Source organism: Molossus molossus, unplaced genomic scaffold (genome assembly GCF_014108415.1).
Source record: "Molossus molossus isolate mMolMol1 unplaced genomic scaffold, mMolMol1.p scaffold_m16_p_24, whole genome shotgun sequence".
Classification (NCBI taxonomy): domain Eukaryota; kingdom Metazoa; phylum Chordata; class Mammalia; order Chiroptera; family Molossidae; genus Molossus; species Molossus molossus.
The window spans coordinates 148173-162476 of record NW_023425360.1 but is presented as its reverse complement, the minus strand read 5'-3'; the positions used below and the strand labels follow the sequence as shown (position 1 = coordinate 162476).

General features: G+C 52.5%; 1 protein-coding gene across 4 annotated transcripts in view; it reads left to right on the top strand.

The window, feature by feature from the left end:
- SCAPER (S-phase cyclin A associated protein in the ER) overlaps nucleotides 1–14304 on the top strand; it is a 178058-nt gene that overhangs the window by 135785 nt on the left and 27969 nt on the right. For all 4 annotated transcript variants that reach the window (XM_036277975.1, XM_036277973.1, XM_036277976.1 and 1 more), the window contains 2 exons: nucleotides 1451–1683; nucleotides 9485–9640. In XM_036277975.1, coding sequence (XP_036133868.1) covers nucleotides 1451–1683; nucleotides 9485–9640 — 389 coding nt within the window. The remainder of the gene's footprint in view (nucleotides 1–1450; nucleotides 1684–9484; nucleotides 9641–14304) is intronic.

Sequence of the window (14304 nt, the reverse complement as noted above, 5' to 3'; positions counted from 1 at the left end):
CTGCATAAAATAGATACACAGACTGGAAGGCATAATAAATATATTTAAAAGGGTAATGACATTGGGATAGGATATAATGCCCTCTTTAGTATTAATTGTAGAAATTTTACAAAGATGGTGTTGAAAACCTGTTAGCCGTTCCTATGCATTTTCTTTTTACACTTTCAAACCAAGTAAGTCATCACGGTTACTGCCTGTGATGAGTCGTGTGTTTATGTACCACATAACATGGACACCGGTGTTTTATAACCATCACTGGTGAGAAGACTGTTGCGTGTCTAAGGACACTTTGGCTAATGGACATACACTAGTGACAACGGCGTGGAAACCGCTCTCTGCGCCGGGCCCTCCCCTGGGTGGGGCGCTCTTCCCTGCACTCACGGCACTGTTCCGGAGCCTTCCGCATCATCAGCTCTCGGCTCTAAGTGAACACACTGCCACGTAAGAAGCAGTGAGCCCAGCTTCACACTGAAAGTCAGTTCGGCAGGGTCACCACTGCTCACCGAGGTGGCCCTCTCGGGGAGCAGTGTTGCAGGGCTGGATGTGCACCACTGATAAAAACATCTCCCTGTATTGCGAAACAGAGAGCAGGATGTTTTTGAGACCACTTTGATGTTAGGAAGTAGTGGAGAGAAAAGAATATGAGTTTGTCTTTTAAAAGCGATGATGCTTAATCATTTAATTTTGCTAAAACACTTTGCCTCAAGGGCTTGGTCCCATAAATACTGAGTTTCTCCTGGGAATCCTAGTAAGAAGAGCCATGGTAGGTGCAGGTAGCACTTCTGTGGGGCTGACCTGTGTCCCAGATGCTGCTTTAGGAATTCATATGTGTTGATTCAGCAGGAACTGAGGCACAGGAAGGTTAAGGAACTTGTGCCCAAGCTCCGGTTCTGGCTCCCCATCCCAGCTTTTCATGACCTAGTCAGTACTTCCTGCAGACTACACAGAGATCCGAACGTGACCCTCATTAGGAGAAACTGTTTTACCACTTTGTAATAAGAAATATAAATGTCATCCTAACAGAGGAATTTACATTTGACAGTGCTGTCAGTTTATCAATTGGCTTGTTTTCTGAATTCATACCTATTTTTAATATAATGTATTCAATTGAATAAATAATATTTATTAAGCACTTACTGTATGCCTAGGTATGAGCCAAATTTTGTATATGTACTAGTTCATTTAGGCCTCCCAAGAGCCCCATGGTTTAGGTACTGTTGTTACCCCATTTTACAGATGGGGCAGTTAAAAGGGTGGAGGTAGACCTACCCAGGGTCCCCCAGCGAGCGGGGCAAAGCTGAGGTGTGAATTGGCAGTCCCACCTCACGACAGACACCTGCATGTTCAGATGCCACCTGCAGACCTTCAAGAATTACTCATGGGTCCCATCATCTCTGTCCCTTTTTGGTGGTTTTATTTAAACACAATTACTGTATTTATTTCCACTTAGGTTTATGTTCCAGATGAAAATAATGCTGTTTTGGGAAGAAATACAAATAGGCAAGTTTTTGAAGGCTTGACAATGGGACTTCTGAAAGTCAGTGCTGTGGTTTTTGGCTGCCTGGTTGCCAGTCGACCAAATGGAAACAGCCAGCCCGCTGCACCGAAAAACGCTACAGAGGAAATGAAAAACAGACCCTCGCAAGGTGATGCTTTCAACAGTCGCGTTCAGGACCTCATCAGGTAAAACTGTCAGGTTTTTTTAAACTTTCTTCTATGTTACAAAAAAAATGTATGTGAAGAACATTTGACTCTCGGGGCCCACGTGACGGCAGGGGTTCTCCCAGCGCCACCCGCAGGTTCCTGCCGGAGCAGACACCACCTCTGTAGAGGAGGGAACTCTTGTTGATGGAAAGTAGTTAGCCTCCTCTGTCGTTCTGGATATGTAGGTATTTGAGATGCATGAGTCGTGTCCGAGCTTTTATGACTTTCTTGCTCTCGTCCCTTTTCCACTCAGAATTCCTGAGAATTCTTCTACCCAAGATCATCTCTGGTTATAAATATGGTTCAGACCTAAACAATAACAACAACTACCGTTTCTGGAGCAGCCGTTATGTGCAAGGTGCTGCTGGACGCTGTCCAGCCCTGTGCTCACAGGGCTCCAGCTCAGGCTCTGGGCAAGGAGCTGGCTCCGGAAGGGGAGGGGCTTTGCCCAGGCTCCTGTCATAAATGAGGTCTGAAGGGAGAGGTGAGACTGGAACTTAGGTCTTGCTGTTCTTCCAACTCACGTGGCAACTTCTGCCACCTGTTCGTCAGGCCTGCTTCCTTCTAAGGTCACCTGTTCCCCAGGGAAATCCCCTCTTACTGTGGCATCTAAACTCTTTCTCATTTGTGAGTCTGGAATCGGGTAGGACGTTCGGTTTCCCGTCCGCGTCTGTCTGGTGTTACTCAGTCACCTGTCCCACGTACCAACCTCTCTGTGCTCTGTGCTGATATCAGGCTTCTAGACTGCGTGTGTTTTTCGGATCTGAGGCCAGGGGGGCAGGGGATTAACTAGGAGAAAGACAGTTTGGGTTTGTTCTTCTGCATTTACTTCTGCATGTCACCAAGCTCCCTCTGGTTTCTCAGGAAAAGCTGTTTTGTTAAGGATCGTTCTTACCCTGGTTACTGAGCTCACTTATTCCTCCCTCCGCCTGCCCTCCTTCCCTGAGAATGTTTATTGCTGGAGAGTGTGGGCCCTTGGGTCACACCATTTATCTTACCGCACTTGACTCCTGCCCTCCTGCCTCATCGCAGCTGCTGGATCCCATTTGGTGTCCTCTTGGTCATCGTGAAACCTCCCTCTCTGCTGACAGGCACCCTCTTGTCCCTGCTCCTCCCTGGGCCCTGTGACGCCGAAGGCCCAGCCGGATGCTTTCGTGTAGTTCCAGGGGCTTCCAGGGAAGCGACCTTCCTTCGCCACACACACTGTCATAGCTCGAGCTCCTTTGTGAAGGAAGGAGGTCCTGGGGAGAGACCCATGCTGCTCTCGGCCTCGAACCACTTCCGGTGCGTGTCAGGTTCTGTAGACGGTGCCTGGCTATGGACCCTCGGGCTACATCGCAGATCTGCCTGAAGGAGCAGCAGAGCATGTTTGATACTCATGCTCTCTCCTCGGACGGGCAGCCACAAGGCCACTGTGCTCCCTGCACGACCCGGCCTCTGTGCAGTGCGTACAGCGGGGCAGGGAGTCCCTGCCTGCGCCCCTGGCGGCAGAGCTGCAGCAGGACTCCCCTCCATGACGGGCGTCACCGCCTTCTCATCGGGTGTTGTGCCTTTTCAGAAGCTTTTCTGGTCGGTCGAGCTGACCACATGATGCTCGTTCTCTAGTAGCTTCTGTGCGGTGTTGTGTGCACTGGTTTGCGGTGCTGAACGTCCTTGCACCCCTGGAACGACCACTGGGCTGTGCTGAGATCCTCTGGATGTGCTGGTGCCTTGGATTTGCTAGTATTGTGCTGCAGGGGTTTGCATCTGTGTTCCTCAGCGATATTGGCCTATAATTTGAGTGTGTGTGTGGTCCTTGCCTGGCTCTGGTATCTGTGAAGTGAATTGGAAGCATTTCCTCCTCTTCAGTATTTCGGTGGAGTTTGAGAAAGATATTCAGCTTTTGAATGTGTGGTAGGATTGACCAATGAAGCTATATTGTCCCGGACTTTTGTTTTTTAGGAGGTTTTTTATTACTATTTTACTTTCAAATGGACAAGAACTCATCCGTTTCTTCTAGGTTGTCCACTTGGGCGGCGTGTGGCCTTTCCTCGTGTCCTTCTGTGCTGCTTTGTGCTCCCACGTGTCCACTGCGACCTCTCCTTCGCTTCCTCGCTTATTCATCTGAGTCTTTTCCCTTCCTGTGGGGCCTAAAGGTTGTCAGCCTTATCTTTTCAAAGAATTAGCTTTGTTTTGTTTTCTCTTTGGTCTCTGTTTCTGCTCTGATTTTATCCGTTTCTTCTACTGGCTTCAGGCTTCATCTGCTGCTTTTCTAGTCCCGGGAAGTTTGCTGTGAGGTCGTGTGTTGGGATTCTTGTTCCCAGAGCAAGGCCTGTGCTGCTCTGAGCTCCCCTCCGAAAGCTGCTTTGCTGCATCCCATAGATGTTGGTATGTCATGTGTCCAACGACTCCATGGGGTTTTTGTTATCTTGTTTGATAGCTTTGTTGACCCCATGATTGTTAGCATATTGTTGAATTTCCACATATTTGTGATTTTTCCATCACTCTTGTAGTTGATTCTGATTTAATACCATTGTGGCTGGGAAAGATGATTGCTATAATTCCAGTCTTCCTAAATTACTGGGCCAGTGTGGCTCAGTGGATTGAGCGTCGTCCCGTGGACTGATAGGTTCGATTTCCCGTCAGAGCACAGGCCCGGGTTGCGAGCTCAATCCCCAGTAGGGGGCTTGCAGGAGTCAGGCAAGTAATGTGTCTCTCATGTCGATGTTTCTCTCTCTAAAAAATGAATAAAAACAGCCCTGGCTGGTTTGGCTCAGCGGTTAGAGCATTGGCCTGCGGTCTGGAGAGACCCGGGTTCGGTTTCCGCTAAGGGCACGTACCTCGGTTGCAGTTTGTCCCCGGCCCTGGTTGGGTCGTGTGGGTGGCGACCACTCGATGTGTCCCTTTCACGTCAATGTTTCTCTCTCTCTCTCTTCCTCCCACTCTATCTGAATAAAATATCAAAAAATGTCCTCGGGTGAGGATAAGGAAAAAAAAAAGAATAAAAACATATTTTTTAATCCTCACCTGAGGATATTTTTCCATTTATCTTCAGAGAGAGTGGGAGGGAGGGAGGGAGGGAGGGAGGGAGAAACATCAGTGTGAGAGAGGCACATCAACTGGTTGCCTCCTGAATGACCCCGACCAGGGCCGGGGACCAAACCGCAACCGAGGTACATGCCCTTGGCTGGAGTCGAACCCTCTTTGGTCTGCTGTCCGATGCTCTAACTACTGAGCCAAACTGGCCAGGGCACAAAAACCATTTTTTGTTTTTAATTTTTATTTTTTTATCCTTACCCGAGGACATTTTTCCATTTTTTGTTCAGATGGAGTAGGAGGGAGGGAGGGAGGGAGGGAGACACCGATGTGAGAGACACACATCAAGTGGTTGCCACCCACACAACCCCAACCAGGGCGGAGGACAAACTGCAACCGAGGCACATACCTTTAGCAGGAACCAAACCCAGGTCTCTCTGGACCACAGACCGATGCTCTAACTGTTGAGCCAAACCGGCCAGGGCATGAAAAACATTTTTTAAAAAATGTATTAAGACCTGTTATATGTCCCAACGCATGGCCCATCCTTGAGAAGGTTACATGTGTACTGAGAAGAGTACATGTTCTGTCACTTTGGGTGGAAAGTTTTGTGTACGTTTGTTATGTCCATGTGCTTCGATGTGTCATTAAGGCCGGTGTAACCACGGTGACTGCGTGACCTGCCCATTGGTGTGAGTGTGCTGCATCTGTTTTTCCTTGTAGGTGTGTTGCTTTGTGTAATCGCCTCAGTTGGGTGCACACATATTAGTAAGTGTGTGTCTTCTTGATGGATTGTTCTTTTCATTGTTATGAAATGCTCTTCTTTGTCTTAAAACGTATGTGTCGGACATAGGAATGGCTCTGCCTACTCGTCTCGGGTCCCATTTCATGGAGCATTGTCCCCACGTCTTCACGCAGATCCTGTGTTGTCTTAGGGGCTGAGATGGGTCTCCTGAAGGCAGCACACAGTTGGGTCTTGTTTTTTAATCCATCAAACTGCTCTGTGCCTGTGGGTTGGTGAGTTCAGCCCATTTACGTTCAGGACGACTTGACGGGGAGGCCTTACAGCCGCCACTGTGTCCCACTGTTTCTTTCCTTTGTGTTTCCGTTTGGTGACTTTCTGTGGTGTTTTTCTTTCTCTCCTTTTTTTCAAATGTTCCATGTCTCAGATCTGGTTTTTTGTTTTATAGTTACCATAGGTTTATAGGAAACATCTGAGAAAGAAAGTCTGATAGCATCTTATCTTCATTTGCTTACACAGGCTTAGTTCTTTCTTCTCCCCTTTTATGTTTGTGTCACAAACTGTCCTTATTTACCTTGAGTGTTCTTTACCAAATTCAAGTGACTACAGTTGTTTTAAGGTTTTTTTTCCCCTTTAACCTCTTTGGCCCATCATTGTTTAACATCCTGTTCTGATACAGAGTTGCAGCTTTCTGTTTCTGTGTATTGGTCACCTTATCCACAATTCTGTGTGCTGCTTTTGTTTCAGGTAGTGTAATGGCTCCTTTTAACATTTCTTGTAGCTTTTGTTCATCTGGGAAAGCCTGCATTTCTCCTTCGTGTCTAAGGGATAAGAACAGTCTTGGCTGCTAAGCCCGTCTTGCAGTATTTCAGTGTCATCCAGGTTCTTCTGGCCTGGGGAGTGTCTGCTGGGAAATCTGACCATAGCTAGTGGGTTTCCTATGCAGGTCACTGTCTTTGCTCCATGGCTGCCTTTAGATTCTTTATCATTGACTTGACAACTTCAATAATGTGTTGAGCAAAATCTTTCAGCGTTGAGATAATGACTGGTTCTATCAGCTTCTTGTACTTTTATGTGTAGCATGTTTGGGAAGTTCTCATCTATTAATTTTTTAAGTAGGCACTCTGTTCCCAACCCCCTTCTCATCTGGAATGCCCACCATCCGACGTTGCCCTTTTCTGTGGAGGCAGGTAGTTCCCACAGAGTTCTTTCTTTTTTTTTTTTTTTTTTATCCTCACCTGAGGATATTTTTCCATTTTTTGTACAGATAGAGTGGGAGGGAGAGAGAGGAAGGGAGAGAGAGAGAGAAACATCGACGTGACGGGACACATCGAGTGGCTGCCACCCGCACGACCAACCAGGGCCAGGGACAAACTGCAACCGAAGTACGTGCCCTTAGCGGGAACCGAACCCGGGTCTCTCCGGACCGCAGGCCGACGCTCTAACCGCTGAGCCAAACTGGCCAGGGTGGTCTTTCGTTTTTAAAAAACTGTAGGTCTCTCTTTCACGGGATCATTTGTAGACTTCTGTCTTCTCTCCCGAGTGGTCTGCTCCGTTCCTGGGGCTGTCTAATGCAGTTTCCTCTCATTGTGTTCTGCTCCAGGATTTGCTTGGTTCTTCCCTGTAGTTTCAACCTTGTGGTGGAGTACTCGTTCTGATCCTTAACTTTATTCCTGAGCTCACCGAGCTGCCTTTCTGAGTTTCTTACATCTTGTCGAGCTTCCTTGTGATAATCACTGTGAATTCTCTGTCATTTTTATCACAGTGTCACTTGACTCTGAGTCTGGGTGCTGGAGAACTGTCATTTTCTCTCTGTATGACTGTGTTACTTGGTTTTTATCATGCTCAATGGGCTGTTCCCTGGGGCCCGTTTGAAGGGATGAACCCCACATTTGGGTACTGTTTTGATTATGACAGCAGAGCAGGTAGATATTTAGGCATCTTCCTTCTGTTTTCCAGTAGATGGTGCTGTAGCACAAGCTTCTGTTTTCTCTCACCTGAGCTGCTAGCACCTGGGGGCCAGGCGGCACCATAGTTATGAGGGTTGCCGCCTGGGTGATGGGGAGGCAGGGTGGTGGTTGCCTCTGTTGTATGTGGGTCGCTCGGGTCTCACAGCACCGGCCAGGGGAAAGGGAGATCTGGGTTCATGAGCCTTTCACATGGCTCCCTGGTTCCCCGTGGCTGTTGGCCCTGCTGTGCTCCAGGTGCTCTGGACCCACCTGCCCTGCTGCCTGTCATCCTCCACAGGTCACAGTGCGGGCTGCTCCCGACCCCGCCTCTGTAGGGGTCGCTGGCTCAGCATGGCAGCCAGGGAACAGGGCTGGGTGCCCCGTTCCTGTCTTTCCTCTGCCCCGCCTCCCCCAACAACTCAGCACCCTGCCTTCAGGATGCTTCTCGAGCATCCTGGTGTGTTGGTCAGGGGGACCTTTGTGGGTCCCCTACCAGCTGTCAATTTAAGGGACATACAAAGGGGTCATCTCACTGCACCATCATGCTGCTGTCCCATGTGTCTGTGTTCATGCCAGGACCATCCTGTTTCTATTCCAATAGCTTTGTAATATAGTTTGAAATCAGAGAGCATGACGCCTCTGGCTCTGTACTTGTTTGTCAGGACTGCTTTGGCTATTTGATGTGTTTTGTGGCCCCATGCAATTATTTATTCTATTCCTTCCAAAAAACACCATTGGCATTTTTGTTGAGGGATTGCACAGAACCTGTGGAGTGGAGCCTACAGTCATACCGGCTGGGCTCCCCTCACTCTCCTGCCTGTGCTCGGCTCCCTGCTGTAGCAAGTGTTCTCCGTGGCACATGGGGACGGGCCGGCAAGCCCCACACCAGCACCTCTCATTGCAGACACCATGCAGAGCCTTCCTGTGGTGCCTGCTCATTCCACAGGAAATGCCGGTGGCCCTCCCTGGGCCCTGCCTGTCCTGGAGCAGAGGCTGCTGCTCCCGCAGGAGGGCACCCTCTCAGCACCCACGGCGCATGGAGGCGTAGTGGGGACACACCGTGGGGCAGAGACAAAGCCAGTGTTGGAAGGTTTTGTTCCATTAGGTCAGAGTATCCTGGGACCCTCCGTGTGCCTGTGTCAGTCTGTGAGTGTTTCTCGTGGTGAGAGGACAGGGCCGGTGGCCATCGTGTTCCACCTCCCGCTGTGGAAATGGGAGCGGCGGCTCAAGAGCTCGGGGGACCCACTCCCGGTGCCAAAGAGGGAAGCGGACAGGACCCTGCGCCTCTGTGAGCGCAGAAGAGGCTCCGACACGGGTGATCCCTCTGCCTCGCCACCTCCTTACACAGGTGATGGGGTGGCGGGGGCAGGCGTGTCCACCCCACGCACAGGAACTGAGTGGGCGGCCTGCTCCAAGCCCCGCCCTTTCCACACCTGTGAGGTAGGAGCACCGAGTCAGAATGAAGCGTCTGAGCGAAGGTGGTCCTACACGTTAGGTGTAGTCTTGCGGCATCATTTCCATTGACCACTACTCTGCAGACTCATAAAGAGCTGCTGCTGTTCACTCACTGGGATGAACGGCCCGGGGAGCTGACGGACTGAAAGACGGAGGTGACTCCTCAGATGTCCCTGTCCACGCTCAGGGCCAGTGCTTCTCACAGAAAGCAGGTCCCTCCTCTGGATGGCCCGTAGTTGGCACGACAGGCCTCCGTTTGCAGAGTGGGCAGCTGGCTGCTCGCAGGGTCCTTGTGTGTGAGCGTGGCTGCGTCTCCAGAGTGGAGGGTCACTACAGATCTCTCCAGCTGTGTCAGGCTCTTCAGACCAGTGAGAACGAACAGGTAGTCATTTCCGGTCATCGTTCTAGAAAACCCACGTTAGAAGAATCAAGAGCTGGAGGCCATTTCCAGAAATAGCTGGTGGTTCAGGGCTACACCCTGAGGGAGTTGTCACTGAGATGCTGGACTCAGACCTGTCTGTGTTTGCTCCCTGGAGGTCCGGGCTGTCTGGTGAGAGTCACCTTTGAAGGTGACCGTGCTGCCACCGCTGTTCAATAACACATCTCTCCTTGCACGCAGCTACGTGGTAAGCGCCGGGCTGATCGACAAGCTGTGCGGCTGCTTCCTATCGGTGCAAGGACCGGTGGAGGAGAGCCCCAGGCTGGCCGCCCTGCTGCAGCACGCCACGGGACTCCTGCAGGGCGCCTGCGCGCTGTGCTGGGCCGTCACCGCCAGGTAAGCGCCTCTCTGGTCCTCCCACGGATCCTGTGAGTGTCTCCCACAATGTGCCCTCCCTGCTCACTTCCTAAGGAGACAGGGGTCACCTTGACTCTTCTCGTCTTCCTCCTGCTTCTGTCCTTATTGGCTTCCATGTTGACATTTGGCTACAGCCTCCCATCAGAGTCTTTTCTCCTGGTTGGTGTCATGAACTTGACTGTCATGGCTGGAGAAGATGTGAGAGGCCAGGCCCTCCTGCACCGGGATGGAGAGGGTCCCTAGTTCTGAGTCAGCGGGTCCGTGACAGAGCCTCGGCCAGGCCTCCTGCACCAGGATGGAGAGGGTCCGTAGTTCTGAGTCAGCGGGTCCATGACAGACCTAGGCCAGGCCTCCTGCACTGGGATGGAGAGGGTCCCTAGTTCTGAGTCAGCGGGTCTGTGACAGAGCCTCGGCCAGGCCTCCTGCACCAGGATGGAGAGGGTCCGTAGTTCTGAGTCAGCGGGTCCGTGACAGAGCCTCGGCCAGGCCTCCTTTACCAGGATGGAGAGGGTCCGTAGTTCTGAGTCAGCGGGTCCGTGACAGAGCCTTGGCCAGGCCTCCTGCGCTGGGATGGAGAGGGTCCCTAGTTCTGAGTCAGCGGGTCCGTGACAGAGCCTCGGCCAGGCCTCCTTTACCAGGATGGAGAGGGTCCGTAGTTCTGAGTCAGCGGGTCCGTGACAGACCTAGGCCAGGCCTCCTGCACTGGGATGGAGAGGGTCCCTAGTTCTGAGTCAGCGGGTCCATGACAGACCTAGGCCAGGCCCTCCTGCACCAGGATGGAGAGGGTCCGTAGTTCTGAGTCAGCGGGTCTGTGACAGACCTAGGCCAGGCCCTCGTGCACCAGGATGGAGAGGGTCCCTAGTTCTGAGTCAGCGGGTCCGTGACAGACCTAGGCCAGGCCCTCCTGCACTGGGATGGAGAGGGTCCGTAGTTCTGAGTCAGCGGGTCCGTGACAGAGCCTAGGCCAGGCCTCCTGCACTGGGATGGAGAGGGTCCGTAGTTCTGAGTCAGCGGGTCCGTGACAGACCTAGGCCAGGCCTCCTTTACCAGGATGGAGAGGGTCCGTAGTTCTGAGTCAGCGGGTCCGTGACAGAGCCTCGGTCAGGCCTCCTGCACCAGGATGGAGAGGGTCCGTAGTTCTGAGTCAGCGGGTCCGTGACAGACCTAGGCCAGGCCTCCTGCACTGGGATGGAGAGGGTCCCTAGTTCTGAGTCAGCGGGTCTGTGACAGACCTAGGCCAGGCCCTCCTTTACCAGGATGGAGAGGGTCTCTAGTTCTGAGTCAGCGGGTCCGTGATAGAGCCTTGGTCAGGCCCGGCCAGGCCCTCACCACCACAAAAGCATAGCTCCTCGGACACACGTGTCCCATGGGCATAAGTGCAGTTAGTGTGCCCGGGACTTCTGCTGGCTGGTTGGCTCTTCAGACGCCAACCTGTGGACTATCCTCAAAACAGCAGTTGTCCAGGAGGGCCTGTGCCCAGAGGGGTCATTGAAGGTGCCCGTGGGCGTCTCTCACAGGAGCGGGGGAGCGTGGCGGGAAGATGCTGAGAAAGGGCCTGGCAGGTGACGGTGCCCTCGGCCCCTGGAGGCCACCTGCAGCGCCTCCCTGCACCCCTCTGCTCGGTCTGAAAGCTGCACAGTGCAGAGCTGGGCGAGGGGCAGAGGAGCTGTCTGAGCGATGCAGGTGCACCTGGGGCCTTGAGAGAGACTGGAGCTGCGGAAGCTGCCGGGGTTGTTTCGGTGGAGTCACAGGACCACGTTTCCGTTACAACATGGCCAGTCCTGAGAAGTGAGCGCGGGACTGGTGGCAGGAGCCCAAGGTGGCAGGAATGCTGGGGCCCTGCAGGTGCAGGCTGGGCCCTGGGTGTGTGGGCCAGAGTGGATGTGGGGCCCTGGGGGCGTGGGGCAGAGTGGACGTGGGGACCTGGGGGCGTGGGGCAGAGTGGACGTGGGGACCTGGGGGCGGGGGGCAGAGTGGACTTGGGGGCGCTGGGGGCATGGGGCAGAGTGGACGTGGGGCCCTGGGGGTGTGGGGCAGAATGGACTTGGGGACCTGGGGGCAGGAGGCAGAGTGGACTTGGGGACCTGGGGGCGGGAGGCAGAGTGGACGTGGGGACCTGGGGGCGGGAGGCAGAGTGGACGTGGGGACCTGGCCTGGCTTGGGTGACAGGTGAAGGTGGGGGCAGTCCAGAATGACTCCCAGGTGTGTGACTTGGAATTTCAAGACAGTGTAAGGAGTTTTGCATAGAGGCCCTCCTGGACATGCCTACGGGTTATCCAAGCAGACTGAAGTCTGTACATACTTGTGTGCATGTATGTATGTATGTTTTATATATAAAAGTGAAGTGTGTGTGTGCACAGGTGCAGAGAGAAGTGTAATTGTGTTTGTGTACCCATGCAACTGGGTTTGTTTTTTTTTTATCCTCACCTGAGGACACCCTTTCATTTTTTTGTTGTTGTTGTTCAGATAGAGCAGGAGGGGGAGAGAGAGAGAGAGAGAGAGAGAGAAACATCGATGTGAAAGGGACACATCGAGTGGCTGCCACCCGCACGACCAACCAGGGCCGGGGACAAACTGCAACTGAGGCACGCGCCCCCAGCGGAAACCGAACCCGGGTCTCTCCAGATCGCAAGCCGACGCTCCAACCGCTGAGCCAAACCGGCCAGGGCGCAACTGGGTTTTTAAATAAATCAATAATTAACTCTTGGTGGTTGTTAAGAATTCTTACTTTTTTTAAATCCTCACCCAAGGATATTTTTCCATTTTTTGTTCAGATAGAGTGGGAGGGAGAAAGAGGAAGAGAGAGAGAGAGAAACATCGACGCGAAAGCTACACATGGAGTGGCTGCCACCCACACGACCCAACCGGGGCCAGGGTACCGAGGTACATGCTCTTAGTGGAAACCGAACCCGGGTCTCTCTGGACCGCAGACCGACGCTCTCACCGCTGAGCCAAACCGGCCAGGGCACCATTGATATTTTTTTTTAGAAAGAGTGAAAGGGAGAGAGGTAGGGAGGGAGAGAGCAAGAGAAACATCGATGTGAGAGAGACATATCAATTGGCTGCCTCCTGCACGACCCAGACTGGGGCCCAGGATCAAACCTGCAACCCAGATATGTGCCCCTGACCCGGGATCGGACCTGCAACACTTCAGTGCACAGGCCAGTGCTCCAACTGCTGAGCCACACCGGCCAGGGCTTAGGATTTCTTAATTTGTTCTTCCCAGTGTAATTTTCTTCTTTGACCTCAATTACTCAGCCAATTTCTGTTAGTAAGCCCTGCTGCAAAAGCAGATTATCCTAGAGAAAGGTCCAGGTGGTTTCCCGGCTTAATGTTCCTAGGAGAGTCTTAGCAGTGGCCCCTGGCGCTGCTCTCCTCTCCCTTCAGTCTCCAGCATTTCCTGAGCCCAGCAGCCCCGGAGAGCAACTCTGTCACTCACAGACCACGTTGCTCTGTTCCCCTTTCTTTGTGATGAATGTATTTCTGGACTGGACACTACAGCCACCTGTCGAAAGCACTTCCTTAGCGTGTGACACAGAGTCTCGGCACATCTGGGGAGAGACGAGTGTGGTGGTGATGTTAGGACAATTCACAGGACCCATTTGGGCTGCCGAGCTTGCAGAAAGTGTGTCCTCAAAGTCCGTTGGTGACCAGCCGGAATGAAAGACAAGGAGCCAGAGGCCTTCCAAAACCGCCTCTTGTGCGCTGGCCACTCCGAGATAATTGGGCGCCTACCTGAGAGCGAAGGGCTTTGAGTAAACACCGCCTCTGCTGGTGGCCGCCTTTGTGGCGAGATCACCGCAGGGCTGCCTCCGCGCTGCGCCATTGTGCCCTAATCCTCTCATTGCTGCCCGGTTTCCTGAGACACTTGGGTGTCGGGGCTCATCTGGTAATCCTTGCTGCAGGATGACGGGGCACTGCTTGGTTTTGAACAGTGAACTTGCATTTCTCTAAGTAAAAGTGGAAATTTTGATCTTCATATAGGAGGACTGATTTTGTGTTAGGATTACTCCATAATTTTATACAGGAATTATTCACAAACTATTCTTCTTCATCCCTTAAACAGATTTAACAATCTGCAATAGGGCTTTCAGAAACGCCTATTTCTTTGGCCTTCACTATTACCTGCTTTCCATTCTTGGTCCTACAAGAGGAAAGCATTGTTTTCAAATTCCAGGGAGGGCCTCGCAGAGGCACCCCACGGGCGGGCTCCTCAGCCCCACTGACAGGATCAGCTTGGTCCTGAGGGGTTGTGAATCACCGCCAACAAGGCCTTCCGCTCAGTCAGCACCAGGCTCCAGAGCAAATGGGCCAGCACCTGGGGTCCACCGTCAAGGAGGCCACAGCCTCCCAGGAGCAGCCTGGGAGTCCCAGCCCGTCTGACTGGTGAGGACTGTCCTGAATTCTGGAGATCTCTGCACATTTGTCACTGTGTGCATTTGTGGTTTTCATTTTCGTGTCCGTCAGCTACACTAACAGAAGGGGCTCTAGCCAGGACTCCTGGAAACCTGTGTCATAGAGGGAGAAGAGTGTCAGCTATCCCATCAATTACGTGGTGTACATGAGCGCCTCTCATGTGTTCAGGGGGCTGGAAATCCAGAAGGTAAACTTGGACTCTGCCGCCTGATGATTCATTCACGCAC